General features: G+C 41.8%; 1 protein-coding gene across 2 annotated transcripts in view; it reads right to left on the reverse strand.

The window, feature by feature from the left end:
• COL17A1 (collagen type XVII alpha 1 chain) overlaps positions 1–15,625 on the reverse strand; it is a 60,365-nt gene that overhangs the window by 30,887 nt on the left and 13,853 nt on the right. For both annotated transcript variants that reach the window (XM_081911984.1, XM_081911983.1), the window contains 16 exons: positions 15,103–15,138; positions 14,515–14,562; positions 13,767–13,910; positions 12,646–12,801; positions 11,738–11,809; positions 10,963–11,031; positions 9,764–9,844; positions 7,562–7,726; positions 6,755–6,844; positions 6,061–6,105; positions 4,694–4,843; positions 3,279–3,473; positions 2,573–2,602; positions 1,830–1,847; positions 532–585; positions 62–166 (listed from right to left, as the gene is read on the reverse strand). In XM_081911984.1, the coding sequence (XP_081768110.1) occupies positions 62–166; positions 532–585; positions 1,830–1,847; positions 2,573–2,602; positions 3,279–3,473; positions 4,694–4,843; positions 6,061–6,105; positions 6,755–6,844; positions 7,562–7,726; positions 9,764–9,844; positions 10,963–11,031; positions 11,738–11,809; positions 12,646–12,801; positions 13,767–13,910; positions 14,515–14,562; positions 15,103–15,138 (1,458 nt within the window). The remainder of the gene's footprint in view (positions 1–61; positions 167–531; positions 586–1,829; positions 1,848–2,572; positions 2,603–3,278; positions 3,474–4,693; positions 4,844–6,060; positions 6,106–6,754; positions 6,845–7,561; positions 7,727–9,763; positions 9,845–10,962; positions 11,032–11,737; positions 11,810–12,645; positions 12,802–13,766; positions 13,911–14,514; positions 14,563–15,102; positions 15,139–15,625) is intronic.

Genomic DNA, 15,625 nt, shown 5'->3' on the forward strand with positions numbered 1-15,625 from the left:
ATATTCATAGAAGTGATCAACAATGGTAGGTGGGAAAGCAAGACACAAAAGTATTGTTTACCTCTGTCACCTTTCTGTCCAAATCCAGGTGCACCAGGCTCTCCACGAGGTCCAGGAGGTCCCTCTCGCCCTCTTTGTCCCATGGGACCCTCCATGCCGGTTTCACCTGAGGAGAACCAGTACCTTAGAATCCAGGTCCCAACATATGCCACATTCTACTCAGTTGAGCTAAAAAATTCCCCTGTGTCAGTAGTAGCTGCCCGCTGCCCCATGTGCTGAGCCATTTCTCTGCAGCTTCTCAGGAAAATATCAGGAACTGCTGGACGCTACCTAATAAGGCAAGCAGTGTCACTGACTTCTCGGGAAAGAACCTTCCAGACTGACTTGGCCATTGGCTCCTCCTGGGCTGGATGTATAAGAGGGCTTCCTGTCACAGTTGAAGCTTTGCTTGAGCAACAAGGTCTACCTGAGATCTAGCGTTTCTGGCTTGCTCTCTGACTCAAATTGCTCATTATTCTTTGATCTGCTTACCCATGCTGCCTTTCTGTCCTTTTGGCCCTTCACGCCCAGGGATGCCAGGAATACCTGTTAAAACGACATTATTTTTCTTTTTAGAAAACGAAACAAATGATATTAAAAAGAGCTATGCACTGCTACTTTGTGACATGCAGGGAAATGTAGAGAAGCAGAAATGAAATCAGCATTAATATCTGAATTCAAGTTTTGATTGTTGCTTCAATTTTAATATTTTCAATGAAGTGTGGCAATAACCAGAAGAGTTGGTCTGAAACAGCATCAGTTTAAGGGCAAGTTTAAAAAAATAAGAATGTGGGGATCAAACACGGAGTTCAACTATGGCAAACCACTCCCAGATTTGATTTAAAATGAAGTCTAGTATCATATATTAAATTTTCAGTATTTGAGTTCTACAGTTCTGCCTACTCCCCTGCAGAGACCAATCTGTCCTTAGTGAAGGAATCTGTCAGTAATCGCTCTTTTTTTCCATCTCGTCTTCCAATGAGTATCATCTAATACAAAGGCAATCTAAGTGCCTTACTGCAAATTGCTGCAAGTCAACTTGAAGGTACCTCTCATTGTGCTTGTGATGTTCAGACTTGACAAAACAGATCAAGTTGCAGCAACTGATCACAGTGGGAAGCAGAGAAAATGAACAAGGTGTTCTGTGGTAACAGCTGCTATTCTCCTCCCCACTAATTTTAAGCACCCTACCTGCAAAATCCAAATTTCTCTTCTCTTTTTCAGTGCATAACTAGCACTCCAATAATATAAGAATTTTTGAACCCTTTACATCTCAGATAGTACCACAATTGTTAGGCAGGTGTGCCCAATACTAATCTCTTCCTTAACAACAATTGTTGCTTAATATCAGATGCTAAACAATTCAGCATTTAGACTATTGATTCCCGCCCCCATTTCACATAGTGATGGCATAATTAGAGCACCTGTACAGGTTTATTGTCCTGATTCCTAGTGGCCATGGAAGCTCCATTGCACACACATGCTCACACACAAAGAAAAGTTACTCCAGATAAGTTAAAACAAAAAAAATTCCTTCCAGTAGCACCTTAAAGACCAACTAAGTCAGTTCTTGGTATGAGCTTTCGTGTGCATGCACACTTCTTAAGATACTTCTTATCTGAAGAAGTGTGCATGCACACGAAAGCTCATACCAAGAACTGACTTAGTTGGTCTTTAAGGTGCTACTGGAAGGAATTTTTTTTGTTTTGACTATGGCAGACCAACACGGCTACCTATCTGTAGCCAAATAAGTTGTCATAGCACATAGGAACTGAGAATCGTAAACTCACCTGGGGTGCCCATATCGCCTAAGACAGAACAAAAGGGACAGAAATGCATCAGTTGTCGGATCAAAATAAGGCTTTGCTCATTTTATCAACCTCTCTCTAATTACTGTCACACATGGGGGTAGTTCTGGGAGATCATAAAAGGCAGTGTCAAAGCCATCTCTAGGTCAATCAGCTCTTCAGCTCAGCTGAACCAGTTTACTCCTTACACCTTTCTCTGTATTTCTTTGGAATAATTTTTTTTCTGTGAATTCTCTAAATTTTAAACAAATTGGCTTGTGTCTAATGCTGCCATTCATCTCATGCAGCAGACTTCCCCTAGCACAACAAAACTTTCCCATTCTCCCCTCTCCCCTGCAGCCCCTTAAAAATGAGCACCCTCAAAATCTGCTCAAGGTTGGGGGATTCTCTGGAGTAGATTTTGTGAGGAGCACAGGGAGAGGAAGGGAAGGGGACGTCCCATTGCACAAGTAGAACATTGCTTATGTAGTGTTGTATGCAATCCATTTAAACCAGTTTGAAACTGGCTTGAAAGTGGTTTATCTATCATGGCTTCCCATGGAGAATCACAAGAATGGTAGCACTTCAACTTTCTCATAGAACCCCATTCTGGGTTGAGAATCATAATTATCGGGGGAGGCGAAACCCATCCTAAACACTTGTTAATTTCTATGACACGCAATACTGAAACTAAGAGAGATCCCTAATACAGTACATATCAAAACAGAGATGCAGCACATGGGTACCTTTCTGTCCTGGTTCTCCTTGGAAATAACCTGCAAAGGAAACAAAATGCTAGTCATATTTCTGTTGTGCAAATGACCCAAAACTACTTCTGGCTTAATATAATGACAGAAAGGCAGTGCAATTAAGTGGAATGTATGTGCAGTTAGGAAACCAGATGCATTTTGTCCTGGAACCCTTTCAGTTGGCTATGGATCTTCTTTAGACTACTTGCCCATTATCACAAAATTAGGCTGCATAGTGTAATCCAGTTTGAAATCTCTTAGAATGTTTAAAGCCAGGGAGTAAACATGGCATCCTGGAGCCAATGGAAGCCTAATTTGCTCCTAATTTTCCCCGTATCATGTCGCTTGATACAGCAGCTTTTTCAAATATAAGGATCCTCAGTACTGGAGGAAAGGAATGAATGCTCCACCCTCTAGACATCTGGGTATGGCATTATTTCAGATAACCTCTGGAACTGCACTCCATTCATTAAAACTTGTGTTAGTCTTTAATTTTAGTTTAGTTTAGTCTTTTGCTTTATACAAATATACAAATTGGTTTGGACTGACCTCAAAGTCCACATAATTCAATTATGCTCCATTCTCTCCCTCCAGTTTAATTGTGTTATAGGAAATTTAGAAGTGTAGCTAAAGAACACTACACATTTTCTGGCAAATACGTTGCTTCTTTTCCTATCCTTGTGGAATTTTGTGGGCTCCTCACCTTTGCTTCGCTCCACATCCAGCCTCTTCTTCATTAAAAACCATAACTGATCGTCATTAATATCACCCTGTACTGCTTTATATCTCTCAGAATGTACAGCATGTACGTTTTCAACTGTGTTGGGTTGAACCTGCCAGCGGCTGGCTTGGGATTCAAGGATATCCACCCGGGATCTCAGCTTCTTCACTTCTTCCGCTGAAAGACGAAGAAAGAAACAAAGAATTAGATGATCATTAGATAAACAAAGAATTAGATGATCATTGGTTTTAGTATTTGCACGTGTGAATACAACTTTAGTCCCCACTCCATGCCTCCATTCTGCTGAGATGAAACTTAGGGGTCCTCCAGACTGCTGTTTTATCGCAGGTGTATTCTTCAACAAGTTCTTGATTCAGAAATGGTACATTACTGGTGGATTTATTCTGCTTTTACTTGCACTGTGAAGTGTCCCCAATGCTACTATATTAGCACTATCCAGAGGAACTATAGAACAACAAAAACTGACCAAAAAAACCCAAACAAAACCCAGACCATTTGTGATAGAAAAAGTTATAGGGTTTCACCAGGAAGTTTGGGACATGCACTAACTGGAAGTGAAGCAATGTGACTGCCCCCACATTTTTGCAGACACAAACAGTTTTGAAAGTGAGGTTTTGTGTGACTGCCCCAATACCATAATAATCACAAATAGTTATGAATGTGGGGAACTTTCTGAATATAAAATGCCTGGGGTGGGGAGAGTGCAACAGAAAACCTTCTTGAATTGTGGGAAATTTAACAATTCTGATAGAGAGCTTCTTCCAAAGGAGTGAACAGTAGATTCTCAGAGGATGTATGTGTGATATATATATATCAGCTGGTAGAGCATGAGACTCTTAATCTCAGGGCTGTGGGTTCAAGCCCCATGTTAGTTATACATACCCAGAGCATTTTACCTAGGAAATTCTATATCATCATATGACTGGCCAATCAACTCAGATTGGTCAGTTCTCTAACCGAAGTGAAAATATGTAATTAAGTTGAATTGTTCCTTTTCAGTGAAGGCATCCTTCCTGCATTGCTCATGGGGAGAAAAACAGAATGGCACTTGGGCTTTCCAGGTTCTTCACAGAGAACTTTGCCTAGATCCCTTCACCTCAGTCCTAAATAATTTAAGACCATGCTCTCATCATAATCAATGGCTTAACTTTCTTCCCCATGTTTGTTTTGATTGCTCAGTAGTAGTTGGTACAGAGTACTACTTGTGGGCTTCTTGCAGACTTCCCATAGGCACCTGGTTGGCCACTGTGACTACAGGATGCTGGATTAGATTGGCCTTTAGCCTGATCCCGTTGGTCTCCTCTTGTGTTGTTACTAAGCCATCCCCTTCCTTAGCTGCAACCCATCACTTCTCCTGTTCACTTGTAATAACTTACCCAGAGCAATAAGCCCAAAGAGTAGACCAAGGAGAAGCAGCCAGGCTAGCAGCAAGCCTAAGAGCCACTTCCACCAGCTGCAACAGGAGGCACAGGGGCACCAGGCTGGAGCAGCTCCTGCTCCACCACATCCATCATCACCTCGGATTTCTATAGTGAGAAGAGACATAACAGTAAAAGCAGGTTAGACAAGGGAGTGTGGCTCCACAAAGGTGTAGGCTGGAAAACGTTCCAAGGTGTCCCACACAAATGTTTGTCAAGATTCATTTACTTACTGCCTTCCATTTAATGATTATTAACCAAATTTATAAATTGGCCTTCATCACATAGAAATTGCATAGGACTTTCAAACACCATATATATATATATATATATATATATATATATATATATATATATATATATATGAAGTTCTCTCCATAATGGTTTCATTTGGGAATCATGACAAACCATGGTTAATATAATGACTGGGATGAGCCGAGCCCCCTCCCTTTGGTTCATGAACTCCCCACTATTCCTTTCTCCCCTAGTACAGCTCTAATTAATTACATTTAACTACCACCTAAACTTAACTTTGGGTTTCTGAAACAAGCCAGCTTCAAAACTGCAGTAGTGTGAAGATGGCTTCTTTCAAACAAGCCATAGTTAGGATTAACCATAGTTTGTGGGGCCTGAACAATGTGTCACACTATAGTTATTTTAAAAAATGGAAGCAAATGCTTCCAAACTTCTCCTTGTGGCTATGAAAGGCAAAGGGCACACCAAGTAGTGGGAGGCTCATTCCCACCATGGATCAGTTATGGTTCATCATGATGTCTGAACACAGCCATTATATTTTTCCCCTCTTTAAATGTAACATCCCAAACTTGGTGAGGGTTTGTGTCATGAAGTGATTAAAATCACACGCAATGAACCAGAAGTCCCCAGTTTAAGTCTCTGCCAAAATCAATGGGAGTAAGAAAGATTTTAAAGCTTGACAAAAGATTTCAAATAGCGTTACACTTCCTCTGGGAAAACTCTCTAGCAACTGAAGGAAGGGAGACATCTGGGATTGATATTCTGGACTCAGTAAAAGTACATGAAAACACTAAGTGAGCTCTTGTGCAGCTTCTGTTCACTTGTGAGGCATAGACAGGAGAACTCCCTGGTGGGTTGTGATTGCAAGTTGCAATCCCCAGTAGACTGGAACTTTTCTACTGGAGTGTCATTGACTTTAGTTGGCATGTTAAGGAACATTTGAGCTTTGGGTTGTAGTTCTGTTGTGCCTCTGCATATCAGCTGTTAGCGGGGCTACATTTTACCTAGTGACATTTTAAAGCTATAATCACTATAAAACGTTGCTTCCCTTCTAAGGCAGACACACTCACCTGCATAAGTAGCTTTGTCCTTTGTTGAAATAGATCTTAGTCCTCCTATTAGAAAAACAAGAACAAATGCTAAATAGTCTTCCTACATGCAGCCACACTATTTCTAAATGAAATTCAAGCCAGGGCAACAGCTGCCAATCCAAACAAGGATCATGAGAAAAACAGTTACAGTGTGGCTTCACTGATCAGATAATAGGGCCACAATTTTGCAATTTTCATCATTAAGGGTGGTAAGTATTAGACAGGTTTCTGCAACCCACATTGGAATTTTTTAAAAATGGAAAAGGATAAGAAACCCTAAAAATAATGGTGCAGAAGCATCTGCAAAAATAGAAAGCAACAGTTGCAAACACCCATGCACAACCACAAGAAAGATACCTTTAAAGAAAATGTTTTCCCAAAAAAAACCCAACTCACCCTAAAGCACTTCTTTCACCTCCAGAATGACTATAGCAACACCTCAATTATTTCCTGCACATGGCACTTTCTAGCACATGTGTAAACATTGTTTTATCATGTATAGGTGCCAAGAAGCCACAAATTACATCCAGTTCTCAACACGTGATTCCATGGTACAATAGCCACCTACACAATTTTCATGTATGCTAGTGTATACAAGAACACACATATTTATTTCTATAGCTATGTTGGAAAAATATTATTCCCACTTCAAGGCAGAGAATCAGAGGTTTACCATTTGTTTCTGATTTCAGATAGGAATCTCCGGCATAAGAGGAAGAGAAAGCTTGCTTGTCTTTCTTTAGGGTGTCTTCTGAATAACAGCCTGTAAACAGCCCAAACAAAATACATTTAGAAGTATCTCACAGTAGATATCACACCTGGTATGTCTGAACTGACCAAGTTCCAGTACCTTTGGAACAATCTTCTTCCTCATTTATGTTGACTTAGTTATTATGGGGTGATTACGTTGTCTACCAAAAATATGACTCCACTACTCCCAGGATAACCGCATAGCCACTGATTTTGTGAATACACAGGGACTGGAAACGAGCTCTCCACACTTCAGATCAGGGGCTTTAGAAGCAAACCAGAAGTGACTGGGAGAACCTTTTGGCAGATGCAACTTGCACTGTTCCCATAGATGCTCTCAATGGCAGCACAGATGGCTGGGCTAAGAGCCACCACATGCTGGTCACTGGATACCTAATGAGAGTAGCACAACCAACCCCTGAAAAATACCTTGGCATACGTGCATCGTAGGACCAGTTCATATGTTGCCGCAAGAGTTTTACATAAACTACTTATCGTTTTTGAATATTCAGTGGTATATGAATCTTGATAAACAAACAAACAGCATGGGAGCTGGGAGTCAGTTAACATTTGCATGGGAAGGAATTATGCTGTCTCCCCATTTAGACCTTACTAGATTAGTATAAAACTAGACCATAGGAAGGCAGCTTCTACCCCACCAAAGTAATGTCTGAGTTAAGTCTAAAATTGCCAATGGGTGTGACACGTGAGAACGAGGCAGGAAACAAACCTCCACTGAGCCCAGTGCCGGAAGCACTGAAAACTTTTCCACTGTCCTTGGTCATGATCAGCAGCTCCACATCTTTCTTGGGAGCCACGTTCTCTTTCTCTAGGAGCAGGAACTTGCAGTCCTTGCGCAGGATGTCATCATTCTGAGAGCCTGTGGTAGTGGCAGCTGGATGCCATTGAAAAAGGTAAAAGTAAATGAAAGCATGCAACTATTGCACGATAGCCCTATGAATATCCAAGCTGTTGGCAGGAATCTGCCATTTCCCTGTTCCAGCCTCATCATATATTTTGGGGACCGGAACATTTGGATTTCCATATTTAGGGGACAATTTATTAGTGAAGATCTGTCGGCTGCCAGACTACAGAGTTTGGTGGCAGAGCATGCTAAGCGGGTGGCATGCCAGATACACCACAAGCATGGCATAAATGCCAGGAGAAGGACTCAGGCATATTGGTGGAGTGGCTCCACAGGCAAAAGTTTGGTCTAGTGATTGCCAGGAGGACACTGATCAAGTTCTGAGGCTGTACATATGCATAGATCCCATCTTGCAGGGGAACCCAAGTTCTCTTGGGAGCAGTGTGCTGCTCCTTGTGCTGCTGAACTCATGTGCTGGAGGCACCATGGCATCACTGCACTATGGCCATGCCCTCAGATCAGCTGGCATGGAATGCCTCCCTCTGTTCTCTGGCTGGTGTGAGTGCATAGCATCTGCCATGCCCTAGGATTGGTGGGCATTGCTGGTGTTGCCAAGGATGCATTTCTGAGGCATTTACATTTTTTATTCCCAAGTGCTTTCTCTTTCTATACTGGACTGAGCATGTGTTGGATAGGGCAGTTGTTCTGCCGGTGTAGCGGCAGCTTATCCCTGGCCCCAGTGTAACTGCAGTAGGGGATTACTTTGCCCATTTCCAGACAGTTATTTAAAATTCCACAAATGCTGGATTCAGGCAAAATGCAAATTGGGTTACGAATTTATGCTGGGTAGAAAGACACTTTTGCTAACACTTTCAGTACATATATAACAGGAGAAAGCTCCATCTACTGAATTCCTGCCATTGTTTCTAAAGGCGCTGGAACATGCTAGAAAGGAAAAAAGGTAAACATCCTATCCAAAAAGGATGTATCCAAAATATATTTCTGCTAGGGTCTTTTGGCCCTTTCTGCTGTAGGCTCAAATGTAAATTTAAATATTTGGACTATCAAAATGTCATTTTCAGTATTTGGACTGTATAATGTCAATTTCAGTATCTAGACTTGTAAATGTCTTATTGCATTATGTGCTTTGACACCCTTGGCAATGCTAGCAAAGGCACCAAAAGCACCAACATCAGCAAAAGTACAGGGTGGAAAAAGTCTATATGGGAGAGAACAGGGAATAAATCCCATATGGGTGACAGCAGGGTTTGCTGCTGTCTTGATTAAAATATGTTCTTTTTTAGCGATAATGGGTTCATGGAATGGCCATGCAAGCAACTGCTGCCTTTGATTTATCCAATGAAACTATGAAGAAATGTTTCTGTGAAGACCGTCTGGCATAGTTTAAATTAAGGACAATGATATCAGTTTTGCAATTAGACTTCATGATGTAAATCCAAGTCAGCTCCGCTTTGAGAAAAATGGCTGCAAAACAGGCACTAGGGAGAAGATTAATCTGTTCTCCAAGTGCTTTAGTAGTGCACTAGGCCTTTATTCTTATTTTCAAAATGCAGCAGCTCCATCTAGTGGACAATCTGGATAACAACACACATTGGTAGGGGCTGATGGGAATTTCAATCCTGTGATATCTGGAGTTCTGTTTAGTTCCCAACATTTCTACATCAGTTTGTAATTCTTATTTTTTTAAAAAAATTGTCAGCATTTTAGTGCAAATTTATCCCAATAGGCTTTTTATGGTATGCGATTTTTGCAAGGAATTTTCCCTAATATAATGCATTTTTATATTGTTGTGTGTTTGCGGGGGGTGGTCAGTCTGTATGAGGCCCGAGTCCCTTCTAATCCCCTGCATCCAGCAAACATTTCTATACATGAAAAAATTGCCACTAGCATGTCCTCAGTAGTGCCTATGATATTACTAGTGACACAACCCCACCTCCCCGTTCCATGGCAGACATGTGTATACTATGGATTGCAGAAAAAGTACCATTCCATCAGTTATATAACGACTGGTTTTCCATATAATGCATAATGAAAACGAAGACTCACCAGTTGTAGATGAGGTGGACACACCAGTGCTAGTCACGCCATAGCTCTGGGTTGTATTCTTCTTTGCTCCATATGCTGTTGCTAATAAAAGAGGAGAAGAGAAAACTTCAGTTCACAGTTTGTAGAAGCCAAAGAAAGAGATCTAGACATCTGCTTCCCCACCACCACCATTTATTTATTTATTGAGTAATAAGCAGAGGAAAACGTATTTCTCTGCAGAGAGTTGCAAGTTACTAATAAATAATATTTTATTTCATTTTATTAAAGTTCAAAGCGTTTCAATGCAACTATCCAAACAACCCTTATAACAACCCTGTAAGGCAGGTGACTATTATTGTGATAACTCGGCAGTACTTAGGTACAGTGTCTGCTGTCCCATCTCTACTAATCCTGTTTGGCTGGTACTCAGCATGGGTTTAGGCATGGTTCCCAAGTAACCTGCTTGGTCCTTGGTTTTAGCATGCCCTACTCTCACAAACCCCTAATGAAAAAATAGTGCTTGGCAGTGGAATCCTATACATATGTACTCCCAAGTATGTGTATATGTTGCACTGTGATTAGCATATGGGTATAAGTGATTGTTTCATCAATATCTGGCGCATTAAGGAGTTGCTTTGTACTCAGTCAGACTCTTAGTCCCTCTAGCCTGGTATTGTCTTCTGCACAGACTAGTAGTTGCTCTCTGGGACTTCAGGCAGGAAAGTCCTACCTAGAGATGCTGCGGCCTTCTGTATCCACAGCATGTGTTCTATCACTGTCTATGGCTAGGGCCAGCCTACAGCATTTTGCTGTGTGAGATGAAGGACCACAAAGCACCCCTTCTCTACTCCATGTACAGAAGCCAGCCAGAAGGGCAGCTGAATCTTGCTTCCACAGTAGAATTGGGACAACTTCTTTCATTGCATCTGTCACTGCTGCCTATAGTAATCTACCACCTGAGGTGTTTATTTCATGTTGCCAAATGCTGGGGCCAGGTTTATAGCCCAGTGCCTCACTCGGAGCATCCAGTCACAACTAAAATTAGTGAATATGCACAACATCAAACTGTCTACAAAGGCCTGTCTGAGGCTAATCCATGGCCAGCATGTACAGAAATAAGGTTTTAAAAATATTACATGAGGAGCTGAATTTCTCAAGTACATGTATGCCACCCAAATGGCTCATAAACTAGGTATTTTCATAATGTTCTGTTACCTTACCTGCGGTTGTGGTTGCAGTATTGGCAACACCAAGTGTGCTTGGAGCCAGGTTGTTCTGAACACCAAATACTGCAAATAAAAATATCCTGGGGTGAGATGCAAGTTTGCTTTTTTTTTTTTTTTTAGTAAACAGCCATAGTGACTCACCACAGGTAAGAATGGTCTGAAATTAACCATGCCCCAAAATCGAAGACTTCCCTTACACTGCACCTAATAAACTGAGCTAGTCTGTCATGTTTCATATTCATTTCTAATTGTCCTCTCAGAAGTGCACAAATCTCTGTAACATATTATGCAAGAATAAACTTTTAACTTTGGGAAATAGCTTGAAAGTTCTCTTTTTTAGAGGAAATCTTCCTTGCTGATTCCTAGGTTTTGAGAGACCTGCAAAGCAAGGAATTGCTATGCAAGCCTGGGTGCCAGACCTGAAGACCTTATGGGTTGGGTTACAGGTAAGGACATCCCTCTGACTGGCACCCAGGCTCAGGGACACACTGCAACATTTGTGTTGCTCATTTCACTTGCATTTATTTTATGTATTTTTGATTATCTTTAGTAATACTTTTTTTAAATCCTCTGCTGCAGGAGTTCCAAGCCATCCCTCAAACAGGTGTTTCTGTTTACAGAGAAGGAGCTTTAAACGAATCCCACAAAATAGTCCAGGTGTGCAGATGCCACTGGCATGAAGAACTGGAGACCAACCCCTTTGCATATCCCTCTCCTGATGGCCGCGCATCTTGACAGGTGGGATCAAGGAGGGAGGGAGAAAACACACCTGTGGAAGAACTGCTGAGACCAGCATGCAGAGCTGGGGAACTGGGAGCCAAGTTGTTTGGGACGCCAAACACTGTGGGGGAAGGTAGGGAAAAAAGGAAGAGACTGTTGACTATGTAGGCGAGGTCAGAAAGATTCCAACACATCTGGGAGGTGACACAAATCACTTGTCCTGTAGCAGAATGATCAGTAAACTTTAAACTTTTCCATTTGAAGTCCACACACTGAAAGAAGTCTCTAAAACATGGTGGAGGGGTAAACTGTGACCCTCCAGATGTTGTATCTGGACCGCTCCTGCAATCAGTGACCATTGACCATATTGGCTGGGGCTTATGGGAGCTGGAGTCCAACAACATCTGGAGGGCCATAAGTTTCCTATCCCTAGCCTAAAACCACTGCGCTTCGCCCTTTGCAGACATCTACCCTAATCTTGCAAGCTGTTGTTTAGCTGCCTGCTTCACAACTCTTCTTTTACTGGTACTCGGTTGTACTTTAGAGCCATCTAAATTTGCTTTACTAAATTTAACATTCCACTGAATAATATACCGTATATGTCTGAAGTGAATGAGTTAATTAGAGGGCACACATCCCACCCTGATCTGATATATTGTCCTCAAATTCCAACAGTCACTCAGGCAATTTGGCCAGAAGGGGCAATTCCTTCCCAACTTCCAATTTGGTTAGCACTTATACCCGTACGGTGAAGGCAAGTTCTGAAACCAACTGAGGAATGGCAATGAAAATGTAGGAAAGCAATGATGGTGCAGAATATCCACACTGCATGCTTCCTTTGTGGTCTTTAAGACTTCTGATATTGAGTAACCACAACTTGCCACCTCATGGTTTTCAGAAAAGGTTATCTTGGAGCTTGTCTGCAGAATTGCTATGGCCGATGCTGTGAACATGTACCTGATCCAGTAGAATGTGCTGCCGTGTTCATCAAAGAGGAGCTTTGAGTCATGTTGTTGTGGTAGCCACCGAGAGACGACCCTGCAGGCAGGGTGGAGGACCACATGTATGGTGGGAGTGCCGCATTCAAGATGGTTGTGTCGTATGTCCCGGACACTGGAAGAAAAATCAACAAGCAACATTAAAAACCATATTTCTTTATATACAATGCATAATCCTTAGGCAATGTGATTTCTTTTTCTGTTCCTCTCACCTAAACAGCACTATAAAATATGAAACTTGGTCTAATCTGTTTTTGGTGTTTCCTTTTTTTTAAAAAACAAGTTTATAGAGTTATAGAGAAAAGCGTGAATATGTGCTTCAAATTGGTTTTAAAGCAGGCATGGCTAACCTGTGGCTCTCCAGATGTTGTTGGACTGCAACTCCAGCCCCAGCCAGCATGGCCAATAGTCAAGGATAATGGAAGCTGTAGTCCAGCAACATCTGGAGGGATACAGGTTTCTCATCCCTGTTCTAAAATATCATAAATCGATGGTGATCCCTAGCAGAGTTTTCAGTGGCCATGGAATTGGACATCAGCAGAGATCCCTTGTTCGATTCAAATTCTTTCCTTGCCCTCCTCACATTGAGCATATTTGCTTGCTGCAGTTGCTGCCTATTTGTCAGGAGTCACACCTGAGTCCTGACCTTCTAGCTTTTAACTAACACCTCTGACCTGGTATTTAGTCTAGAACAGGGGTGGGAAACCTATGAACTACAGCTCCTATGACCTGTGATCATTGGCCATGGTGGTTGGGGCTGATGGGAACTGGAGCCCAGCAACACCTGGAGGGCCATAGGTTCCCCATACCTAGTGTGAAACTACTTTTGATGAAACTAAAAAAAAAGAGTCATGCAATGGTGCCACTCAGTCATTGCCAAGAAATAAAGGACCGAAGCCACTTCACTCCACTTTTTGGATATTAGGAAAAAGCATGCACCTTTGAACAATCCTGTGATCCTTGCACTGTTGGCCTGAAAAGAATACAACGAATTGCAGCCTCTGCCACCCTCTCCACCTTATTCTGTGATTTGATAGATTAGAAATATACTGGAATTCCTGGGGTCCAGCAATGAGATACCTGATTGGCTGCTCTCTGTCACCATTTTGGTTTCCACAACAGCTTTTTTAGGTATCGGGAGTGTGCTTGATGGGGATCGAGTTGGGCTAGCACTAGCTGACCGACTTCCCCGAAGTAGTCGTTTGACATCGTCCAATTCTGTCCCTAAAAGAGAAGAGAGATATTGGAGACTTAAGCTCAAAACCTGACAACGTAGGTAGAAAATTAAAAGCATGATGTTGGTAGAAAATTGTATGCTTTATATGTTTGGGTCTTAAAAATGACAGATGCATCTGAAGATGGATAGAGCTGAACGGTGCAGGCCAAAGCTACACACACACACTATACCTTTGAAGCATATTCTTTCCCTCAAAGACTTCTGGACACTGTAGTTTACCCCTCATAGAGCTACAATTCCCAGCAACCCTTAACAAACCACAGTGCCTAGAATTCGGGGGGGGGGGGGGAGAACATGTTTCAAATATGCTTCAAAGATATAGTGGCTGCTCAACATCAAGGACTCCTCTTCCCTTGAGGCCACAAGTAATTTCTTCATTAGATTATAGCGATCCTTGCTCCTTGTGTGTTTTTTGTCATCCCGTATACAGTTTCCGGCCAACAGATATTAGGAAAGTATCAGATGGCATCATGGAAAGAAGGGCTACCAAATGGTCTGAGGAAGAGTTCATCACTACAACTACTGGATTATTAATCAAGGAGATTCAGCTACCCTTTGTTCAAGTCCACAAAAAATAGCTCAAGCACTTACACCTGGTTGATGGAGAAGCACTCTGCAGCCTCACTCGAATTTCACTCTCTGTACAAGACAAAATGAAAGAAGAGGCTTATTGTGAAGGGAGAGGTAATGGTAACTGGATACCCTGTACGCACCTTTGGCATGAAGAAGGTTCATTGCTGCTGGTTCTTAGCTTGGCATGTGGTATGTTCTGTCAGTATTTAGACCACATGCAGCAAAGTTTGATAGAAACAGAATACTAATTTCTCCTCCACCATGACTTGTCTAATCATTTTTTATGAGTTTATTATAATAATGCAATGGTGACAGCAACTTTTATAAAACTGCACTCTGCTTCCATTCCTAGACCTCCCACCAGCCCAATTTTCCTTTTACATAATATGTGCTGACATTTCAAAGTGTTGCTTTCCTCAGTAGCAACCTGCCATGCCTCATCATAGCAAACCACTTTTTTTAAAACTTGTGTGACTTGGCCTTAAAGAAAAAAGCTTTCAAAACAAACAAACAAACAAAAAAACACTTAGCATGCCCACACACTCTTGGGCATGCCCAAATTAACTCTTTGGATCTCTGCAAAGTGTACGGTATATTATATCTTACCACGAGTTTGGCTTCGCCCCCTGGTAGCAGAGGAACCTGTGAAAACCAAGGAAAATGCAATTGTTTGAATTTTATTTTTAAAAATTGTGATGAAGATGAGAAGGTTGACAAAAATCCAGAATACTTTGGGGAAAAGAAGGTTCTTTGAATAACCTGCTTTACAGGTATAGTATGTGTACACATCCTTAGAAAACATTGGAAGAATGATTTATGCTTCCAGTGACAAGGGATTGAGATCCTATATCACTCTTTATCCCCCTCCGATGCCACCCAGATTCCTAGGACCTGATCTGATCTGAATCTGTATTGCAGCAGTTCAGCCAGGAATGGGAAGTACTGGCAGTACAGTAGTAACTGGCTCTTGGGCTTCTTTCAGCTTCCTGGGACTCTGGCACAACAGAGATGGAGTGGCAAAGGGGTATGTTGTGCTGCCCATTACTTTTGTAGATCAGGCACTTGCATATTATCCCCAAATGTTAGATAAATGCATTTCAGCTTCTTATCTACTAAAGCCAGAACTATT

The sequence above is a fragment of the Podarcis melisellensis genome, assembly GCF_964234715.1.
Source record: "Podarcis melisellensis genome assembly, chromosome: 5".
NCBI classification, from domain to species: Eukaryota; Metazoa; Chordata; class Lepidosauria; order Squamata; family Lacertidae; genus Podarcis; species Podarcis melisellensis.